General features: G+C 38.2%; 1 protein-coding gene across 10 annotated transcripts in view; it reads left to right on the forward strand.

Moving 5' to 3' along the window:
* TJP1 (tight junction protein 1) overlaps positions 1-22,070 on the forward strand; it is a 270,416-nt gene that overhangs the window by 144,283 nt on the left and 104,063 nt on the right. For 5 of the 10 annotated variants that reach the window (XM_008017221.3, XM_008017224.3, XM_008017225.3 and 2 more), the window contains exons 1-2: positions 95-316; positions 21,494-21,550. In XM_008017221.3, the coding sequence (XP_008015412.2) occupies positions 290-316; positions 21,494-21,550 (84 nt within the window). In that variant the 5' untranslated portion in view covers positions 95-289. Of the gene's footprint in view, positions 1-94; positions 317-21,493; positions 21,551-22,070 lie in introns of those variants that run through there. The other 5 variants (XM_038009767.2, XM_038009769.2, XM_038009771.2 and 2 more) reach the window with 1 other exon arrangement.

Genomic DNA, 22,070 nt, shown 5'->3' on the forward strand with positions numbered 1-22,070 from the left:
CGACGTGGCCGGGCTGCGAAAGCTGCGGGAGGCCGAGCGGGTGGCCGCGCTCGGAGGGAGGTGCCGGTCGGGCGCGCCCCGTGGAGAAGACCCGGGCGGGGCGGGCGCTTCCCGGACTTTTGTCCGAGTTGAATTCCCACCCCTTGGGCCGGGCGCTTCCGGCCGCCCCCGCCCCTGCCCCGCTCGCTCTCGGGAGATGTTTATTTGGGCTGTGGCGTGAGGAGCAGGCGGGCCGGCGCCGCGGAGTTTCGGGTCCGAGGAGCCTCGCGCGGCGCTGGAGAGAGACAAGATGTCCGCCAGAGCTGCGGCCGCCAAGGTGAGCGCCTCCGCGGCCGCCAGGGCCAGACCGGGCCGAGCGCCGCCGCCCGCCCGCCGGCATCGGGCCGGCGTCCCGCCCTCCCTCGCCGGCGGCTACCTGGGCCCCGGGGCGGCGGGGTGGGCAGGGCTGGCGCGGGGCCGCGGGCCGCGGGGAGACCCTCGGGCGGGGGCGGCGCGGGCCGAGCTGGGGGCGGCCGGGAAGGGGGCTGCGGGCGCCCGGCCGCCGTCCTGGGCAGGTGCATCGCTGCCGGCGCCTGTTCCTGGCTGCGGTTCGCCGAGGGCGGGGACGCGCAACAGGTCCCTCGCGGAGAAACTCGGCTCCGGTGAGGGTTCTGCGGCGGCCGCGAGCCGGCCCTCGGCGGGTGGGGGCTTGGGGTGCCTCCTCCAGCTGACCGGGAGCTGCTGTCTTTGGAGGAGTGGTTGGTCCCCGGCGAAACCTTGTAGTTTCGATCTGATGTCACTCCCTGCGGTATGCGCACGCCAGCGATAAGGCTTTGAGACTGCAAAACACTCCACTCAGCCTGTGAGGCGTAGTAGGTCGGGTTTCTTTCATGCCGTGTGACTTATTTAAGGTAACTTTGAAAATAACCTCTTTAACATTTAATAATTTAACTTGAATTAAACTTTCAAAAGTAATACAGAGTATTTCTACGAATGGATAATAGGATGAGCTCTTAAAAATTAGTAAAGACCGGTGAGTTCAGCCAAAAAAAAGTAACATTCTTCCTATCACTTTTCCCATGTGCTCTGAAATACTATTCCATTTTCCATTGCTTGGAAACTGACTTGTGTATTACATTAAAAAGCCAAAATTCCTGAAAAACAGAATCCTCCCATTTTGTATATTAATTTTTTTATAAAGTAGTACTTGCTATTTCAAACAAAGGAATACAGAAATGTGAGCAGTAAAAATCTGCCTTTTAAAGAAAATCAATTCATTACTTAAAATAGTGTCGAGATACTTGGGCAGATAGTGATTTTATGTGTGTATTTTTGTTTGAAATGCTTACTCGTAAGATGGGGGAGCAGGAATAATACGCCTCTGAAACTGTTGAACTCTCACTGAAGCTTGTTTGCTGGCTGGGAGAAGCTAGAGGTTACACTTATTAATGAATAGATCGTTTTAAGGGATATACTATTCTTCGTTTAAGAAAAATTTAACTTGTACGTTTTTGACCTTATATAGATGAAGAACAAGCTAAAGGTAAAACTTTATCCAGAGATTTAGGATGAAAGGCAACATTTTGCTCTGGTTTTAAAATAAGCTCCCATTATTTATCTTTTCTGGGGCTTCCTTTCCTAGGAGGAAAGGCTTTGTTTCCATATTACACAGAATGTCACTTTGTTCCTGAAGTGTGATCTCTGGTACTTAATATGCAAGACAACACACTTTTAAGAGGTTATTTCAAGTATGGAGGGAAATGCGTTTTCAGTGGATTGCCGCAGTAAGGTGATTTAGAAGGAGAAGGAGTACTTCTTTTCTTGAATTATAGTATTGAGATTTGTGTGGCATATTGAAAATATTACATTGTAGGGACATTTTTGCGTTCTAAATATTTACGAGTAAAATGCAAGTTGAAAGCTTATTTTTTAGGATGCTGTATTGTGGAGCCACCTCAGAATTTTATATAGAGCAAAACAAGCCATAAATAAATAGATGAAATGAAATAATATTCAGTGACCTGTTTCCCTAAGTCACATTTAATTTTTGAAGGTGGTTAAAATGCTTACTAAGAGCCAGGCTGGCTCTTAGTATGATGCTTTTGTTTTCTCCACCCCCGCTCAGTTAAAAAAAAAAAAAAAGAAGCAATATTAATTTGGCAGCTTGTTTTTTTGTTTGTTTGTTTTAGCATAATAGTTTGGAAAACTCCTGGCTAATAAGCCCGTGCTTTTGATTCTTTTTTTTTTTTTTTTTCGTAATGGTTGAATAGTTTGTCATCCTATGAATATGCTGCTGTTGAGACTATCTTTGCTTTATTGATAATTTGTTTCCAGGATATTGCTGTTGGTATAGTAGCCTTTTTATATCTGTGCACATATGTTAGTGCATATCAGATTCTTAAAAATGGAATTACTGAGGCAAAGGCTATGTGCAGTTTAAATGCTGATATATACTACTAAATCTTTCTCTATAAAGACTACCTAGAAATAAATATAACAAATATTGGTGAGCTACTGGAATCTTAATGAAGGACATAAAGTGAAGTCTGAAAAAACGAGATGAAACAATATATCTTCCGGATGGAGACAGTCACTGTTGTAGAATTTACTAATTTTCCCCAAGTCAGTGTCTTCTAGTGTCGTATTGTAGAAAACGACATATTGATAAGAAAACCTACCTGATAAAATGATAGCCACAAAATTCTGGAAAAAGAAGGCCCTATCAGGAAACTTGTTAGAAATTCACATTTAAAGCAGCCCGTCAGTTCAGGAACCAGGGAGTCCAGAAACATCTGTGCATTTATGGACTTTTAGTAATTATGATCATTGGTATTAATGCATGTCAGGTATTGTTCTAAGTGCTTAATTTATTTAATTCTCACAGTAACCCTATGAAGTGAACTATTATCTCTACTTTTTGGTGAAGAAATTGAAACAGAGATACAATAACTTTTAAGTTCACTTAGCCAGCAAGGTGGCTAAATATGTGGTAAAAGTATGTGGTAAAAACAACATTGTAGTCTATTGGAGAAAGAGTGGCTTGTTCAATACGTGGTGCTAGGACTACTGGTTATCCATGTTTTAAAAATGTTTTCTGCCTCATAGGCTAAAAAAAACAGGAAATCTAAATGACAGAGAGCAATACAAATTATAGTAGAAGAAAATGTAGAATACTACTAAATATATATATGTATGTATGTACCTAGATTGAAAAGAAGATAGTAAAGAAGTAGTAAAGGTGGGCAGATCACTTGAGTTTGAGACCAGCCTTGCCAACATGGTGAAATCCTGTCTCTAAGAAAAATGCAAAAATTAGCTGGGCGTGGTGGCGTGTGCCTATAATCCCAGCTACTTGGGAAGCTAAAGCAGGAGAATTGCTTGAACCTGGGAGGCGGAGGTTGCAGTGCGTTGGGATCGGGCCACTGCACTGCAGCCTGGGCAACAAAGTGAGACTCGGTCTCAAAAACAAAAAGTAATAAAGGAAAAAACGTGGCTGGGTGCGGTGGCTCATGCCTGTAATCCCAGCACTTTGGGAGGCCAAGGGGGTCGAATCACGAGGTCAGGAGTTCAAGACCAGCCTGACCAACATGGTGAAACCCCGTTTCTACTAAAAATGCAAAAAAAAAAAAAAAAAAAAAAATAGCCGGACCTGTAATCTCAGCTACTGGGAAGGCTGAGGCAGGAGAAACGCTTGAACCCGGGAAGCAGAGGTTGCAGTGAGCCAAGATCGCACCACTGCTCTCCAGCCTGGGCCACAGAGCAAGACTCAGTCTCTAAATAGATAAAGGAGAAAAAGTTTTCTGTATGTGTGATATACATCTGCATTTGCAATCAGAATTTTGTTTACTGGTGTACTTAATATAAGATTATTAGAAAGTTGAAAAACAAGAATTAAAATGGTTCTCTGCGTCACCAAAGAATTGTTTAAATGTGTAAGAAAATGCTATGAATCATTATAAGAAACAATTTCATTGGTTGAATCACAGAAAGTAGCTGAAGGAAGCTTCAGTGACTTCTGTGTTTTCAAGCTGTTTCCCTTTGGAGGAAGCAGTAAAATTTAATGTAAGATTGTGCTATTGTATATGCTTATTAGATTTTGCTGCATACTAAAATGTTTTTGTTAAGTATCAGGAATAGTAGTATTCCCTGCTGTGGCTATCTGAAATTACAACGTAGCTTAGTACGAAAATGATTTATGTCACTTTTTACTGTTACACTGATTTACATGATTCCCAGGAATTGATTTATTGTATCAAGTGGAGCACAGTGGGCCTTTTTTTTTTTTTTCCTTTTAATTTTACTTTAAGTTCTGGGATACATGTGCAGAATGTGCAGGTTTGTTACGTAGGTATACATGTGTCATGGTGGTTTGCATCACCTGTCAGCCCATCATTTAGGTTTTAAGCCCCACATGCATTAGGTATTTGTCCTAAAGGCTCTCCCTCCCCTTGTCCCCTCACCCGCCGGCAGCAGGCCCCAGGCCCTGGTGTGTGATGTTCCCTTCCCTGTGTCCATGTGTTTTTATTGTTCAACTCCCACTTATGAGTGAGAACATGTGGTGGTTGGTTTTCTGTTCTGGTGTTAGTTTGCTGAGGATGATGGCTTCCAGCTTTATCTATGTCCCTGCAAAGGACGTGAACTCATTCTTTTTTATGGCTGCATAGTATTCCATGGTTTATATATACCACATTTTCTTTATCCAGTCTATCATTGATGGGCATTTGGGTTAGTTCAATGTCTTTGCTATTGTAAATAGTGCTGCAGTAAACATATGTGTGCATGTGTCTTTATAGTAGAATGATTTATATTCTTTTGGGTATATACCCAGTAATAGAATTGCTAGGTCAAATGGTATTTCTGGTTCTAGGTCCTTGAGGAATTACCATACTGTCTCCCACAGTGGTTGAACTAATTTACATTCCCACCAACAGTGTAAAAGCGTTCCTGTTTCTCCACAGCCTTGGCAGCATCTGTTGTTTCCTGACTTTTTAATAATCACCATTCTGACGGGCATGAGATGGTATCTCATTGTGGTTTTGATTTACATTTCTCTAATGATCAGTGATGATGAGCATTTTTTCCTGTGTTTTTTGGCCACTTAAATACCTCCTTTTTTTGGCAGCATAAATGTCTTCTTTTGAGAAGTGTCTCTTCATATTCTTTGCCCACTTTTTGATGGGGTTGTTTTTTTTCTCGTAAATTTGTTTCAGTTCCATGTGGATTCTGGATATTAGACCTTTGTCAGATGAGTAGACTGCAAAAGTTTTTCTCCCATTCTGTAGGTTCCCTGTTCACTCTGATGATAGTTTCTTTTGCTGTGCAGAAGCTCTTTAGTTTAATGAGATCCCATTTGTCAATTTTGGCTTTCGTTGAAATTGCTTTTGGTGTTTTCATCATGAAGGTCTGCCCAGGCCTGTGTCCTGAGTGGTATTGCTAGGTTTTCTTTTAGGGTTTTTATGGTTTTGGGTTTTACATTGAAGTGTTTAATCCATCTTGAGTTAATTTGTGTATACACTGAGCTCTTCTTGATATCGCAACATTTTTGAAACATTAAGAACTAAAGAAAATGGCCAAGCTAATGAACAAAAATTAATGACACAAATCAGTCATTACATACAGGAATTGTTTTTTGAGTGAGTGATGCAATGTAGTTTTAATAATGATAGTTACTGATCAATACATACTTGCTTCACACTGTTTTAAAAGTAAAAAACGAATTGTAGTTTATGAGAAGTCACTGAAGTTCGACTGCAGCTTTTAATGATCCTCACTGTAGCAACACTTTTTGTATGTGTTTGGCATTTTAGACTGTCATGGTTAAAGGTTTAATTTATATAGTTGACTGATAATCCTAACTGCATTTTACAACTCTTAAGTTTGTTTCAGGACAGCTTCATAAGACAGTTATGTTTCAAATTACAGTGTTTTTTTCCCCCTCAGGTTATATATTGGCACAAATTGCATTATATTATTAGGAAAGACACCAATTTGCCAGGCTTAAGCATGTAATCCCTGCACTTTGGAAGGCTGAGGTGGGCGTATCACCTGAGGGCAGGAGTTCAAGACCAGCATAACTAACATGGCCAAAATCCCATCTGTACTAAAAATACAAAAATTAGCTGGGTGTGGTAGCACATGCCTGTAATCCCAGCTACTAGGGAGGCTGAGGCAGGAGAATCATTTGAACCCAGGAAGCAGAGTTTGCAGTGAGCCGAGGTTGCGGTAAGTCAAGATCACACCACTGCGCTCCAGCCTGGGCGACAGAGTGAGACCCCATCTCAAAAAAAAAAAAAAAAAGGGAAAGACACCAATAAATAATGAGGTAGAAACCAATCTGTGGCTTTGAGGGCTGTAATGCAGTATATGTAGTACTGCTTCCAGTTTGATTTGAAGGGAAAAAAAGTACAGTAATTCCACTCCCCTTTTCCCCCTCAGTCCTGGAAACTGGAAACAAGGTCTGGCTCTGACTCTCACTTGCTCTTGAATCTCTTTTTAGAGACCAAATGTAAACTCTGTACAGTTCTAAGAATAAAACTGTATATAAATATGAGACATCACCATGCTGCTAAGGAAAATGTCTTTAAAAATAATAGTTTTCCTGGAAAATTTGGAGATGCAATTCTGTTTCTTGACATACCCCGATATGATAAAAATCCACTTTACTGAAAGACCGCGAGTCCAGCTGTAAATTCATGTGTAGTGCCGCCCATCTCTGACAGCTGTTGCTCATGTCAGGCCTGTCTGAAAGCATTCACGTGCTCAGCCTTGTGGATGACTGAGTGTTGTAATAGCTGAAGACAGGCTAGTGGAATGAGCACAGTTATTTTTAATTAGCAAAGTTTTGGTCATATGTTAAATGAAAAGATAGTTTATGTCTAGAATGATCCTCCTGGAGTATTTGACTGGAACTTGCTTTGCACCTCTGAATTTTGAAAGCAAATCTTGAAAAATCTTTTTACTTTAACAACTTTTAGTCTTGTAGAAAGAAATATACATTAGGATAGTTTATAGATTTTAAAGTTAATCCTATAAAATTGGTTTGTTTCAGTATTTCTTGCATAAACCAGCAATAAAAATAAGACTTTTGCTGTCTCTGACCTAGAGTGCATCTTTATTTATTTATTGCAGAGAAGAGTGGCTTCAGGTTGCTCCTTTATGGCTTAGCCAGGTGCTTTATTTCCATTCCTCTTAAACAGATAAATTCTTAATAATGAGAAGTATGTGGGGAATACGTGGGTAGGAAGTTTTATATCCTAAACATGAATGAAAATAAATGGACTCTGAATGATTGCCTTTACCACAAGAACACAGCTTTAGATCATGAGAACACCAATGTTACCAAACTTTGTACTATAAAACACCATTTGAAATGTGATAACAAAACCCTGACTGTCATATATGTGGTGCTCAATACTGAATCTCAGGTGGCCCTCACTTTGGGATAGATTAAGAGATAAGGTTTTATTAGTTTGTGTTGGGGGTATATTTCAGTTGTTACGCTGGGAATACTGGGAAGTGAGTTAATTGATGAATGATCTCAATTCTAGTTTATGTCCAGAAAGGATGTAAAACAGAAGCTCATCTGTGGATTCTAGTTAGGAGCATAAGATTAGCATATACCTAGTTTAATTAATTTTTTTTTATTTACTGAAAGGTTTTTTGCTTTTTAAAAAAATGTACATTCCCAAAGACTGAAAAGTTCATTTTCCTTCTTGGTTATCTTAGGAATTTTCACTCTTTGGGAAGTGTCACTGTCTTAGAGATTGTACAACAGTTTCTGGCAACTGAATATCACAAGTTAAGAGTAGCTCACTTAATTCAGTATGTAATTTTAAAATTCAGGAGGATACCAGTAATGACTAATTATTTTTGTTAGCTTAACAAATATTAAGTGAGTACATTTTATTTGGGATCCTGATCTGGAAATTTACAGTTTTCAACTGCTGTACTCTGTAATGATGACCTTGTGAATTGTGTAACTCATTGTTCAAGAAACAAAGGATTTGCATTGTTTACTCTTAAAAAAAATGAGCAAACTTATGGTCATCCTGTAATAACAGAGCAATCTTGTGTGCTTTCTTGGTTGGAGGAGGTGGCAAAGTCATTATCTAGAACCTGGGCTTGCTGTTCAGCAGTTTGTGTATTTTTCCTTGTTAATATTTTTAAATGTTTGAATTGAATCTGGATACATTCATGTAAGTGTTTTCTGCATATGTTTGATATCAGGATCTCAATAGGAGGGACACATTAAGAATTATAAAGTAATTGGACTTATATGCTTAACAACTTGTTGAATATACTGACAAGGCAAATGGACACTGTAGTACCTGTTACTGTTAGATTTAGGGTTCAAGAAGCTGTGAAATATGTAACAATTTGGATTCCTAAAGCAGGCATTTTTACATTCAACAGATTTTTGTTGGTTACCTTGTGTGTACCAATCACTGTTGTAGGTGCTGGAGATGGAGCAGTGAACACATCTCTGTACTGATAGGGCTTTTTAATGGTGTGGGTAGAGAGCAGCAAATAAAATTCTGTCCATGATGTTAAGTGCTAGAATCCCTAACATGCCTTCTCTGGGTCATGTTCTCCCTCCCTCAAAGATTACATGTATCTTGTCTTCTAGGGTTCTCGTTTTCTTGTTTTTCTTTATAGTTACCACCCAATTATGCATTCTGAAAGCACTAGTTTTGACTCTCTCTGAACTTTGCACATACAGAATCTTCTAGTGTGAATTCTGTTGTGTATGGCTTCTTTTGCTAGCATTAAGTTTGTAAGATTTTTTTGTGGATAACTGTAGCTCATTAGTTTTCATTCTGTTCTTGGATTTCGTGGTATTCCCTTGTATGAGGACTTTATTGGTTTTGGGAGAAAAATAGTTTCAGTTAGACTTTTGTGGCTTTTTGGAGCAAAATACTGTGTTTGTCTGTCTGAGGGGCAAGAATTAGATATGCGTTATTAGGCAGTCACTGGAGTACTAACAGCTGAGTAAAAGGTAGTAAGCTTCTTTTGGTGTTCCTGTGATTATCTTGAAAAATCACGTTGGTCATAGTTTTGAGGATGTTTTATGACTAAGATCTTAAATCTGTCATACTAAAGTATGTTTTATTAGTAAGATATCCACTTGCCTGACTGATCAGACCACCAAAAGCCACAATCGGGAAATACATGAATTTGACAAAAAGAAGTCTGCCTTTCAAAATATAATTGTAGGAAAAATTTCCTGGTAATGTCATTTGAAGGTATAAGGAAGATTTATTTACTGATTTTTTTTTCTAACAGTGGTAATTATTGGAATATTAATACTTACTGGAGTATTAATACAGAAGTATGCTATTTTGATGCTATATCAACTATAAAAATCAAGTCAGTAGCCGTGGCAAGTAGGCTTACATTTTAGTTGTAAGTGTGAGAAATATGTGTCAAAACAAACAGTAGCCCCTAACATTGCATGCTGACTATGTGACAGATACTGAGTGTTTTATGTGCATTACCCCGTTTAATCTTCACAATTCTGTTAGATACTACCGTTATCTCTGTTTTTACAGGTGAGGGATCTGAGGTTAAATTTACTTGCCACAGGTAATCATACATCTACTTATATGTTCTGTAACTCACACATTCACATCCTTATATGTTCGTGTGTTGTAAGAGAGTGCCAGGGAGAAGAGTATGGAATGGTGTTAGGTGAGTCTTAGACCAGACAGGCAGCACGAATCGTGAAAGCCGGAGGACAGGGCACTGGTCCATCAGAGCACAAACCAGCTCGTCTAAAGGAAGCAGCTCTTGCTCAGCCCCAGCTGATTGTTGTCTTAGAAGAAGACAGGCCAGATCTCCCAGTTTTTCAAAAGAGGTTGTAAATCCGGATTTTCATGTAAATCACCCTGACTTAAGTCTTGCTAGTTGACTTAGTTTTTTGTATCTTTTTATTGTGAAATATATTGCCATGTGTACAGAAGTACATAGAGCAAATGTACATTAATGAATTATTACAAAGTGAACACCCATGTAAACACCATTCACCTGTGAGCAGGCCAGATCCTGCACAGAGAGGTCAAGTGAAAGAAGGACTGAAAAGATTATCATTGAGCAACTCTTAAGTTTTACTTACTATGTGAGTTTAGGCTCTGGAATCTGAATCCTGAGTCTGCCACTAAATGGCTGTTTTCTCATCTGTACACAAAATGCAAATGTAAAAAGGCAAATGGGACCCATCTCAGGGGGGTTGTGGGCTCAGCACGTACTAAGCTATTACGTTAGCCGTGTCTTCTAAAAACATTTTAAGTGAAGCCCATTTTAGTATCAGAGAGGAGGCATATAGGAATGTAGATTATATAGGACATTCATTCATTCTTTCATGCAGTTTGAACAGAGATCAGTCTGTAGGTTAGTAGTTTTCAGCCCAGCAAGATGTTTTGTGGTTTCAGAAGAAGGATTCATTTATTCATTCATTTATTTATTTCTGGACAAAGATCAATCAGCCTGTAGGTTAGTAGTTTCAGCCCAGCAAGATGTTTTATGGTTCCAGAGGAAGGTTCCCTGGGTTCCTGAGATACTTTTGAAAAAATTATTACAATGGCATTAGGTAAGAGATACAGTCTTTAGTCTGATGGATTAGGCAATAGAGATGAAAGACTATTCCAAATCCAGGGTACCTGGCTCAGTTTGGATGTCTACCTAGTGTGGTGAATGGTTGATGAGCAAGTTCCATTCAGCTTTGATCATCTGAGCATCTCAGGTCTTTCTACTTGTTTTTTCTCTACTTCGAACCATTTACATTCTCCCTCCTCCCCCGTGCCCCCACCAAGTAATCCTCCCTCTGGATTCCTGTAATAGCCTCCTAAGTAGTATCATACCCCCCTTTTCCCCTTACAATCTGTTTTTCTAAAATAATCTTCTCAAAATCCAGGTTTGATTAGTTTCTCTCCCTTCCCCCCACTACACACACATACGAACACTCATCCTAGAATTCCTAGGCTGCTTAATTGCCTTTAGAGTAAAAGATCAATTAATCCTTAATGTAGTCAATAAGCTCCTAGTGGATTATTTGGCCCCTGCCTACCCCTCTAGCCACATCTTGGATCTTTTTCCTCCTTGCTTCTTGTTCGCAAACTGTACTTTCCTCTTTTTAGTTCCTAGCAGGTGTACTTCCTATCAGCTTTCTCTTTGAGTTCCTCATGGCACTGTTTTTCCTTCCTTCATAGTACTTATTTAAACTTGTGATTATATATTTAGCCATGGAGTTTTTCGATCATCTGGTTCTCCTGCTAGACTATAAGCTCCATGAGAACAAAGGTCATACTAGTTGTGTCTGGTTATTCGTGTGGTTTAACACAGTGTTTGGCATATAGGAAACTCTCAAACATTATTTGAACAAATGAGAGATGCTCTTTCCTACACCAGGCTCTTGCACGTGCTGTTTTTTCTACCCGGAAAGCTTCCCACTTCCATCCCTCATGCACCTCATAGCTATCCCTCATTCTTCTCCTCAAGGACTTTGCCCAGAGCCCAGAAACTAGGTCAAAACTCTGTGCTTTGAACTGTGTATCCCTTTATAGCACTTATGACAACCTGTACTTAGTTCTCTGCTATTATTTGATTAATATCTGATACCCCTTCCAGACGAAAGTTGCCTTTTAATTCTGTTATTCACTTTCTGGTAATGTTAGACCACCTTAAATTCAGCTTAGAAAAGCAGCAGAAGGTACTAATCCATCCCCAGAACTAGTTGCATTTTTGTTAACTATTTCTGAAAAGGGAATCTGTTGCTGTAATAGCCAACTCATGGAAATACTGCTTAATGTCCTGGCATCGTGGTAGCAGCATTCTTGGTTTTGGTCTTTCCTAAATCAGTAATTAATTTCTAGTCCTCTCAAGTTGCCTTCTTTTAAGTGGAAAATTTTCAAACCCATAGAAAAGTGGATGTGGGGAATATAATGAATTCCCACATCACTGTCACCCAGTACGGTTAACAACTTAAGAGCCAATCTCATTTCATCTATACTTCATTCATTGTGTCTTCCCTTCCCCATTAGTTTGAAGCAAATGCCAGACATCTTTTAATCTGTTAATACAGGGTGAGCATCCCAAATCTGAAATGCTCCAAATGTTTGAGCATTGACATAATGCTCAAAGAAAATTCTCTTTGGATCATTTCAGATTTCAGATTTTCGGATTTCAGATGTCCATCCTGAAATCAGAAACACGGTTCTAAGCATTTCAAAGAAGAAAGAGGATACTCAACATGTATCTGAATATATATCTCTAAAAGATGTCTTTCTTTTTGAAGTACTGTAATTACATTATCATTAGCACAGTTTTTAAATAAACTCCAAATACTTGTGTGTTTTGTTTTGTTTTTTTTGGTTTTTGTTTTTTTTGTTTTTGTTTTTGTTTTTTTTTTTAAGACAGAGTTTCACTCCTGTTGCCCAGGCTGGAGTGCAGTAGTGTGATCTTGGCTCACTGCAACATCTGCCTCCCTGGGTTCAAGGGATTCTCCTGCCTCAGCTTCTTGAGTAACTGGGATTACAGGCGTCTGCTACCATGCCTGGCTAATTTTTTGTATTTTTAGTAGAGACGGAGTTTCACCACGTTGGCCAGGCTGGTCTCGAACTCCTGACCTCAGGCGATCCACCTGCCTTGGCCTCCCAAAGTGCTGAGATTACAGGTATGAGCCACTGCGCCCAGCCATATTTAGTGTTTTCTAATTGTTTTAAATGTCACCTTTCCTTAATGAGATTCTCTTATTGTGATTGTTTAACATTTCTCTTAGGCATATGTGGTCCGCCACTTCTCTCTCTCTGTTTCCTCTCTTCCCTTGCAGCTTTATTGGTTGAGAAACAGAATTGTTTGTAGAATTTTTCACAGTATGGATTTTGGTGTTTGCTTCCTTGTGGTGATTACAATGGTGGTTGGCCTACTGTATTTCCTGTAAATTGGTTAACTGAAGCTAGAGCAATTCTTTCTAATAAAAATACCACATGAGCCATCTGTATAATGTAGCCACACCAAAACGTTTTTTAAGGTAAACTTAATTTTCATATTTTATTTAAAATATATATCCAAAATATTACCATTTTAGCATGCAATGATATAAAATTATAGGTGAGATATTTTAAATTATTTTCCATATTCAGTCTCTGAATACTGTTGCATGTATATTTTACATGTCATGTATATTTTACACATAGCATATCATAATATATATCCTATTTCATATCTCATATATCGTTTACATATACCATATCTCAGTTTGGACCAGCCACATTTTAAGTGCTGAGTAGCCCCATGTTGCTGGTGGCTTCTGTACTGGATAGCACAGAATGTCGATCTAGAGCCTTGATCAGATTCAGATTTGATTTTTTTGTTTTTACAGTTCTACTTCATAAGTGGCATTCAGTGCCAGGGTTTTTTCTGTTGTTTTTGGATGATGTCTGCAGCCACTGATGATCAATTTTAGATCCCATAATTCACTAGGTGTTATACAATGATGATATTCAATTTTTATTATTCCTTTTTCACTGGTTAGCTGGAATGCTTCTAAAAAATAAACTTCCCTTCATCTACTATTTTGATCACCCACTGGTACTGTTTGTATAGGAAAGGAAGAGTAAATATCTTATTCTTTTCCTAGATGTACAGTTTCTCAAAATAATGAGTTTTGCCAGCACTTATCATTTTTTAGAATCAGTGTGAGCGTATGAATGGATGGAAGCATATTTGTTTTATTTTAATCCATTGCAGTCAAATTATTTACCGTTGTGTCAGATTACTTTATTCTGAATTTTTAAATAACATAATACATTAAACAAATCATAGGTATACCCAGATTGATTAATTTTCAAAGTGAATACTCCTGTTTGCCCACAACTCAGATCAAGGAAGAACATTTACTAGTGTCCCAGAAGCTCCCCCACCTTCATCCCTTCCAGTTACTACATATACAAAGGTAACCCTGTCCCAACTTCTAACAGTGTAGGTCAGTTTTCCCTGTTTTTTGTTTATGTTTTTATTTTAAGACGAGTCTCACTCTGTCACCCAGGCTGGAGTGCAGTGGTGCAGTCTCGGCTCACTGCAGACTCCGCCTCCTGGGATCAAGGATTCTCGTGCCTCAGCCTCCCAAGTAACTGAGATTATAGGCATGTGCCCCCGCACCATGCTAATTTTTGTATTTTTAGTGGAGACGGGGTTTCACCATGTTGGCCAGGCTGGTCTTGAACATCTGGCCTCAAATGATCTGCCTGCCTCAGCCTCTAAAAGTGCTGGGATTGCAGGCGTGAGCCACCATGCCTGGCCCCTTTTGCCTGTTTTTTGTTTCGTAATTCAGATGTGACGTTTACCAGTTTTCAAGGATTATGAAATTCATGTGTTCATTGTAGAATATATAAAAACTTAAAATATATAACTCTGAAACCAAGCTTTTTTTCTGAGTACATAAATATGATTTTTTTCTGAAATTGATATCTTTCTGCATTTTTCTATACCATTATAACATTTTTCTTTAAACCTTTTATTTTAAAATACTATAGAAAAGTTAAACTTTAGTGTGGTTGCATTCTCCATCTGTAATATAGTTAAGTTAATTTGTTACTGTTTTTATTCTGTTTTTGATTGCTTCCCTTCCCTCCATATCTTTTTGGTTTTAATAGTTTAATTTTTTGGTCTGTGAAGGGTAATGTTCTGAAACAATACTGTGTTCTAAGAAAGAGAGTTATACAAAAAGATATACTCAGAGAACTGTCACACTCTCTTCATCCCTGCTATACCATTCCTTTCTTCCTCCTCTTTACCTGAATAAACTGTGAGAGGTCTTTTTATCTATCTTCAACCTTTAGAAGATGCTATATCTAAAAATAGTTTTATTTTTGGTAACTGGAAAGCACTCTAAAGTTTCCAAGAATATTTGTAACTGTCCCTATTGAGATTTTCTCAATATTTAATGTACACATAATGATAACTTTTAAGCTGATGTTCTTTTACTCCTGTTTTATAGCTAATATAGCAGCTTATCTGTGAACTTACGTTTATTAGCAGACCTTCAACTTTGATCAACCGAAAAATTACAGGTTCACTATGTCTTTCTTTCCAACTAGTACTTCCTAATCATATCCATCTCATCACTTGTTTCCTAAACTGTTAGCCAAGAGATGGACACAATGATATATTTGTAAATTTAACCAGTGTTGAATACAGTGGGGTGTTGGATGCTAAATTTACTTAATTTCTATTGAGACTTTTATCTTATAGTTGCTACCTTCTTATTTTGATCATTATTTTAATTCTTATGCTTCCTGAATTTTTATCCTCTATTCAGGAAGTTTGTTGAATCCCTGAATATCCTTAGGACCCTCTTCATTTGATTTTAGAGTGATCTTTTTTACTACCTCCTGGACATTTCTATTTCGGGAATTTAAATGACAGCCCCTCAGATCAGTCCAAATATACATATTTTGCCTTACCTTGTAACACATAACACTGTTCCCTTTGTAATTCGTTTGTGTCTCAGTGATCACAATTTGAGATTATGTAATTGAAACTTCATTGAAGGGCAGGGGTCATCTGTTTTATTCCCTAAAACTTACATTGTACTTCTCCTTAAGTTCCTGGCTCAACCTCATCTCCATAGATGATCTTGCTTTCAATCTTGATGGAAAAAAGCCAAAAAGACCAAAACAGAAAGACTTTGGAGTTGAGAAGGAATCAAAAACAGTTCAGTGTAGCAGCTTTGCTCACAGAGGGAACTCGGAGGGTCACAGAGTGTTCTTAATACCTTTGCTCTTTGGTTTTCCTAATGGGGAACTCCATGTCATCAAGAAAGAGTGTTCCTTGAAGATTTGAGGAAATTTTATTATTTTATGATGTCAGGTAAATGAGGTGTATTGATAACAAAAATTGAGGGATCTTAAGCTTTGATGTATTCTCTGGACAGTAAGTAGTGTTTTGTATTAGCTCCATTGGTTTTCATGTATCCTCATTGTCTGCTCCTTCTCAAGTTCCTTTGGTTGTCCACAGGATTATCTTAGTCCTTGGGTAATTACATCTTTTCCGTTTGACTTCAGCGCTGCTACTTGGTTGACTACTCAAGTGCCATCTTGAACTCCGCCCCCACTTCTCCCTAACTTTCTAACTGGTTTCCCTTTCTCAAATCATTTTCCCATTACAGCCTTCAGAATGAATTCTGATTATGTCATTTGATTGTCAAAAATTCTTTAGTGTCTTCCGTTTGAGTTTAAAGTCATTGGCATTGTATTATAAAGCCCATTGTGATCTGATACCCTTGCACCTTCTCTCCTTTTCCTCTCTCCCTGTTCCACAAATTGTACAACTTAGTCATATCAAAGCCAGCATGATGTGTAGCAGCACACAATCTTGCTGACGTGCTGTTTCTTCTGAAACATCTTTCTCCACTCTTTTCGTGGACATCCTGCACGCTCGAACTCAAAACGGTTGCTGTTTCAGGGAATAGGTCTCTGATCTTCACAGCAGACACAGTCCTTTTGCATCTTCCATAACAGCTCTTACCTATTTGGTGCAAAAGTTATTTATTTTGGTGCAAAAAGCTCTTATCTTTTGATGCTATTTTAATGGCAAAAGCTGCAATTATTTTTGCACCAACTTAAATACCATTTATTTAGTGTTCTCAGCTGCTGCTTTGAGCCCCTGGGCAGGAAGAGGGATCTATTTTTGGCCTCCCCAACACTTACTGTATCTGATACATGTTTGTTGAATGAATGAATGAATGATACATGGATTGTTTTTGAAATTACAGCCGTAAGGATAGTAAAATTTAACTGGCTGTGTATTTAGATAATGTTGAGTTCTTCATTTGGAGTATACTTTATATCTTCTTTTGGATTTGTTCTTCCAGTTATAGGCTCATCCTGTCTTGTCAGTTCTTGTGCCCTCCTGTCTTTCCCCATTCAATAATCAGTCCTAAAGGACAGTGAAACTGCCTAGAACTAGGATCTGAAGTTTTGGCAGGAAGCCCTTCAGAGTTGGTGATCTGAGTAGTGTCTTTGCCAGCTGGAGCTTAGAACAAAGAAACTAAACAAACTCTTGGCAGATTCTGAAATACAGCTTTTTGCTTCTTCAGAAATTGTGATTCTAGTCAGTTGATGCTTAGAAATGTGCACAGAACTCAGAATCCAGCAACCATGAATTGCAGTCACTTTTGATGCCTGCAGTACTTCACTAATTATTGAATTTGTAGCCTGTTCATTGGAATTATAGTCTAATAGAATTTTGGAGCTAGAAAAGTCTGTTCATTTGCGATAATTTCACCCATTTCCCTAATTGTATAGGTGAGGAAAATTAAGATCATGTTTCTAGTTGATGATACCTTTGGGCTCTGGTCTCCTTATGCTTGGTCTAGTTCATTTCCTGTTTACCAGCGTCTGTCTGAGTTATTAGGGAATGGCAGTGCTAGAATCATGCTTAGAGGAATAATACATTTTTCCCCTTGATCTCCTACAAGCCTAAATGTCTTGAGCCTGAGACTGGTAATTTACCGGAAGCTTTTTGTGCAAGTTACGCAATTATCTCTTGTGTATTTTTGAAATGAGAAAATGACAAGCAAGTTTACGATAAGGATATTAAGTTTTAAAAATATTTTATAAGTAATAGATGAATGTGATTAAAAGTGCAAAGGGCTTCCAGTGAAAAAGTGCAAAGGGCTCCCAGTGAAAAGTGATACTCCTCCCACCTGGTTTTCCTTTCTCCACCCCAGAAGCCATGCGTTTCTTAGGTATTCTTCCAAGGGAACCTCCCCACCCCTTGCTTTTCTAAAGAATTAAAATTCTCAGTCATTAGTGAACATTTTTTCTTTATGGAATGCTCATGAAAATAGTGGTTAATAAATTTGCTGGTACTAAAAATGTCTTTTATCAATTTTAGCTTTGATTTCTGAGTGATTTACTAGAAGGATTTCTTAGTTTTTCCCCAGCATTTTATTATGGTCACTTTCAAACACATAGCAAAATTGAAGGAAGTCTACCATGGATACCTGAATCCCAACCACTAAGGTTCTACCATTATCATTTTACTGTATTTGCATTACTACATACTACATATTTATGTGTTTGTGCATCTGTCCATTCCTCAGTTCATTCAGAACTCTTCATCAGGACTGTCTGGTTATATAAACAACCATGGATAGAATTTGCCGCTTTTGCCACAGAAGCAAATGAAAGGCTAGAGAATGGAGAGAAATGACATGGTCTATGATTTAAACTGGGAATATATTTTTCTGTTGTTTTTTAAAAAAGATAAGGAGTGGTAAAACATAGTAACTCACTTATATTATGGATTAAGTTGGTTTCGTGGCTGGTCAAGAGCCTAACCACTTCTTTTGATGTTTCATTCTCAATTAAATCAAGCTGTATTTGATGTTTAACAGAGAAGTTTGTTGAGATGTGTACTTGTCCAGTCTTCCAAAGAAAAACTATATTGATTTTGATATGGAATGGTGAGGACAATTATGTTTTAGTATTTTAGTCTTCTCCCTTGGTCAAAGTAAGTTTCTGGAGACTGTACATTAAGACCTTAATGTGCCAGGAGTGGTGGCTCACGCCTGTAATCCCAGCACTTTGGGAGGCTGAGGCAGGCAGATCACGAGGTCAGGAGATGGAGACCATCCTGGCTAACACGGTGAAACCCCATCTCTACTAAAAATACAAAAAGATTAGCCAGGCATAGTGGCGGGCGCCTGTAGTCCCAGCTACTCGAGAGGCTGAGGCAGGAGAATGGCGTGAACCTGGGAGGCGGAGCTTGCAGTGAGCCACTGCCCTCCAGCCTGGGCGACAGAGCGAGACTCCGTCTCAAAAATAAATAAATAAATAAGACCTTAATGTATAGATTGCTAACAGGAGAATAAACATTTTTTATAATTAACAATAAGAACGTTAATCCTCTTAAACATTATTTGATTTTCCTAAAAGCCAAGTGAAAAACAGATACAGATGCTTCTCAACTCACTTAGAACAACGTCCTGATTAAACTCATCATAAGTTGAAAATATTTTAAGTCAAAAATGCATTTAATACACCCAACGTACCCAATATCATAAGCTTAGCCCAGCCTACCTTAACCACGCTCAGAACGGTTACATTAACTTATAGTTGTGCGAAGTTATCTAACACAAAAGCTTACTTTACAGTAAAGTGTTGAATATCTCATATAATTTCTTGAATACTGTAGTGGAAATGAAAAGCAATGGTTGTATGGGTACCATCGTCAAGTCAGAAAATCAAGCTGACCCATCCTAAGTCAGGACTGTCTGTATTTGAAATGTCGAATAGGAATGAGATTTGGTGAATATGGTTTGAAATACATTGCCAGTTTGTTCTGATGGGGAATGGAGAAAGGAAGATAAAACACCTGATAGAAAAATGTCACCCACAGTCCCTTTACTTTGAAGATGATAAACAGTGTTAACATTTTATCCTTTCAGCCTTTATTCCATACTAATGTTTAAACAAAATTAGGATAACCACGTACACGCTGTTTTACAACCTGCTCCCCCCTTTATGTTAAATAATTTTTCCCATTTGATTAACATCATCTTACAAAATGGAAAACTGTATTCATTAAGACCTTAGAGAGAATGATTAACTTTCATACCATAGAGTGTGTTATCGAGGAGAGTTAAGTGCATGTTATCCCATCACTTGCGGTTTGGACTGATAGGAAAAAGATTTAAAAAGCAGTAAAACAATGTCACTGGTTAATGAAATAGATCAAGAAAAGATGAGCTGAGAGCTATGCAGGCAGTTCTCATTCTTAATATCAGCTGAGATGGGACAAACTGGCAACTCTTGCAGATACTTTTATCATGTATACGTTAGTGGGACTGTTGATGTTTAGCTGATTTACTCATACTATTGTTGCTTCTCATGGATGGAAGAATTTTTTTTTTAATGCATTATCCCGGTCAATGTTTGTTTAAAAAAAAACAAAAACAAAAAAAACAGCTTTGTTTCCCGTAGAGGTCTCATTAAAGGGAGGTTTTGCTGCACTGGAAGATTGAAACAAAACGCTGGTGAGGTTGGCAGTTCTTATCTATGGGAGTGAACAGAGAGATCCTTTCTCTCTCCTCTCTTATTCATCTGGCAGGATAGTTAATCTAGTTGCTTTGAATTTAGGGAAGCAGGCTTTCTTTATAGGGACTTACTTTCTAAAATGGCATTAATCTTCAATTAAAGTCGCTGTGGGAAAAGAGAGATTGGGCCCATGGCACCTTCATAGGCGTATTCTCATGATGCTAATAACAGCAGTAAGAGAAGACAGACCTCACTTATGAAATAGGCATTATATGGTGTGACTAGTGGTCTGAAAGTGTCATGCTTAGCCTTCTCCCATTTTACTTTACCTTTTGATAACTCTGAAGAATCTTTTTAAAATTTACTTGTAAATTTAGGAGTCCCAATTTCATAAAATGGTAACGTTAAGAGAGACTGAAATATTGTAAGTCTCCAAGAGCAGCTAACCCCATTTAAAAGAAATTTATTTTGAATTCTCTACTGCTGATTCCTTCGATCAAGCTTGTCCAACCCGTGGTTCACAGGGCGCATGCGGCCCAACACAAATTCGTAAATTTTCCTAAAACTTTAGGAGATGGTTTGTTTTTTTTTTTTTTTTAAAGCTCATCAGCTTTCATTAGTGTTAGTGTATTTTATGTGTGGCCAAAGACAATTCTTCTTCTTTCAGTGTGGCCTAGGGAAGCCAAAAGATTGGACACCCCTGCCTTAGATAATTTATTTTCCTCTCTAGTGAGAGGCTCATGACAAGAGGTAAAACTGAAGTACACTATAATTTGGGTGGGACCTGTATTGGAGCTCATATCGCTTTTATTTTATAATGATGCTTGGGGGAGTTTGGGAGATTGTTCTTTTTTGTTTTTGTTTCTTGTGTGTGTCTGCGTGTGTGATACATACACTAGAAAAGCTGTTCTTTTTCTTTTGGTTATAAGTGAAGCTTGAGAAGGTAATTCTGTAGCAAAACTGAAACTAGGTAGAACAGTCAAGTTTGTGACCTGAAAGCAGCCATTTGCCAAACCTAGCAATGGTTTTATCTGTTTTCCTGTAACATGTATATTTATAATTACTGTGTTCAGAGGCATTTCTCTTCCTTTGTAAAACATAAGAGATGCTTTTAAATGTTTACATGCCATTAGATATTTTAAGATAATACCGCTCCAATTTTTACTGTTTTCTATCGAATATTAAGTACAAAGTTGCAGAGTTAGCTTGAATACCAATTTCAGCTTGCATGAAATGAATATAGAGCAGCTGTCCAAATTAAGTTAAAAACAAAGGAAGTTCCTGTGTGTCGTTTCCTGTCTCTTAAAAGCAAACAAAAAACTTTCCATAATTATTAAGGTCCTTTCAGAGTATCTCTATTAATATTAACAGTGTGAATTTTGATATTTCAATATGCTGAATTGTTGGATGTTCTTGCTCACCTTATTAAGGACATTTTCTTAAAAGGTAAATGATTTATTTTTCTTTTCCTTTATCAGAGCACAGCAATGGAGGAAACAGCTATATGGGAACAACATACAGTGACGCTTCACAGGGTAAGTTTGTGTTGCAGTAAATAATCTGTGTATAACTCAGGATACTGGCAGCTTGGAAAACAATAGAGGAAAGCCAGATGTCAGGAAGCCAGAGGAAGGAGGAAACTTCTTCTATATTCTTTTGTTTAAAATTAGAGTTAAAATAATTTTTTATTAAGGTCAAAAGTGAGCATGATTACTTTTTCATATATCCTTTTGAGTATTTGCTGCTTTTATTCCTGACTTAAAAAGTAAGTGATATGCTTTTTGAATTTTTGAGTGATCAGATAAAAGACTCTTTATATTAGTATAAATTATTATAAACTGCTTCAACCTTTCTGAGTATATATGCATGCATTGTGGGAGTGAAGTTAGAAATTAAACCGGGTTGTATGCATAATAAAATCCTAAAAGATACTTAATTGATTTCAACCATGTTGACCCAAGCTGTTGCTTAAACAATTGCAGATGCGAGAAGAGACATGAGTAGTAGTAAGAGATGAGTTCTTACTTGGTAGGACTAAGAACTTTGTCTGAAGTG

Source organism: Chlorocebus sabaeus, chromosome 26 (genome assembly GCF_047675955.1).
Source record: "Chlorocebus sabaeus isolate Y175 chromosome 26, mChlSab1.0.hap1, whole genome shotgun sequence".
In the NCBI taxonomy this organism is placed as follows: domain Eukaryota; kingdom Metazoa; phylum Chordata; class Mammalia; order Primates; family Cercopithecidae; genus Chlorocebus; species Chlorocebus sabaeus.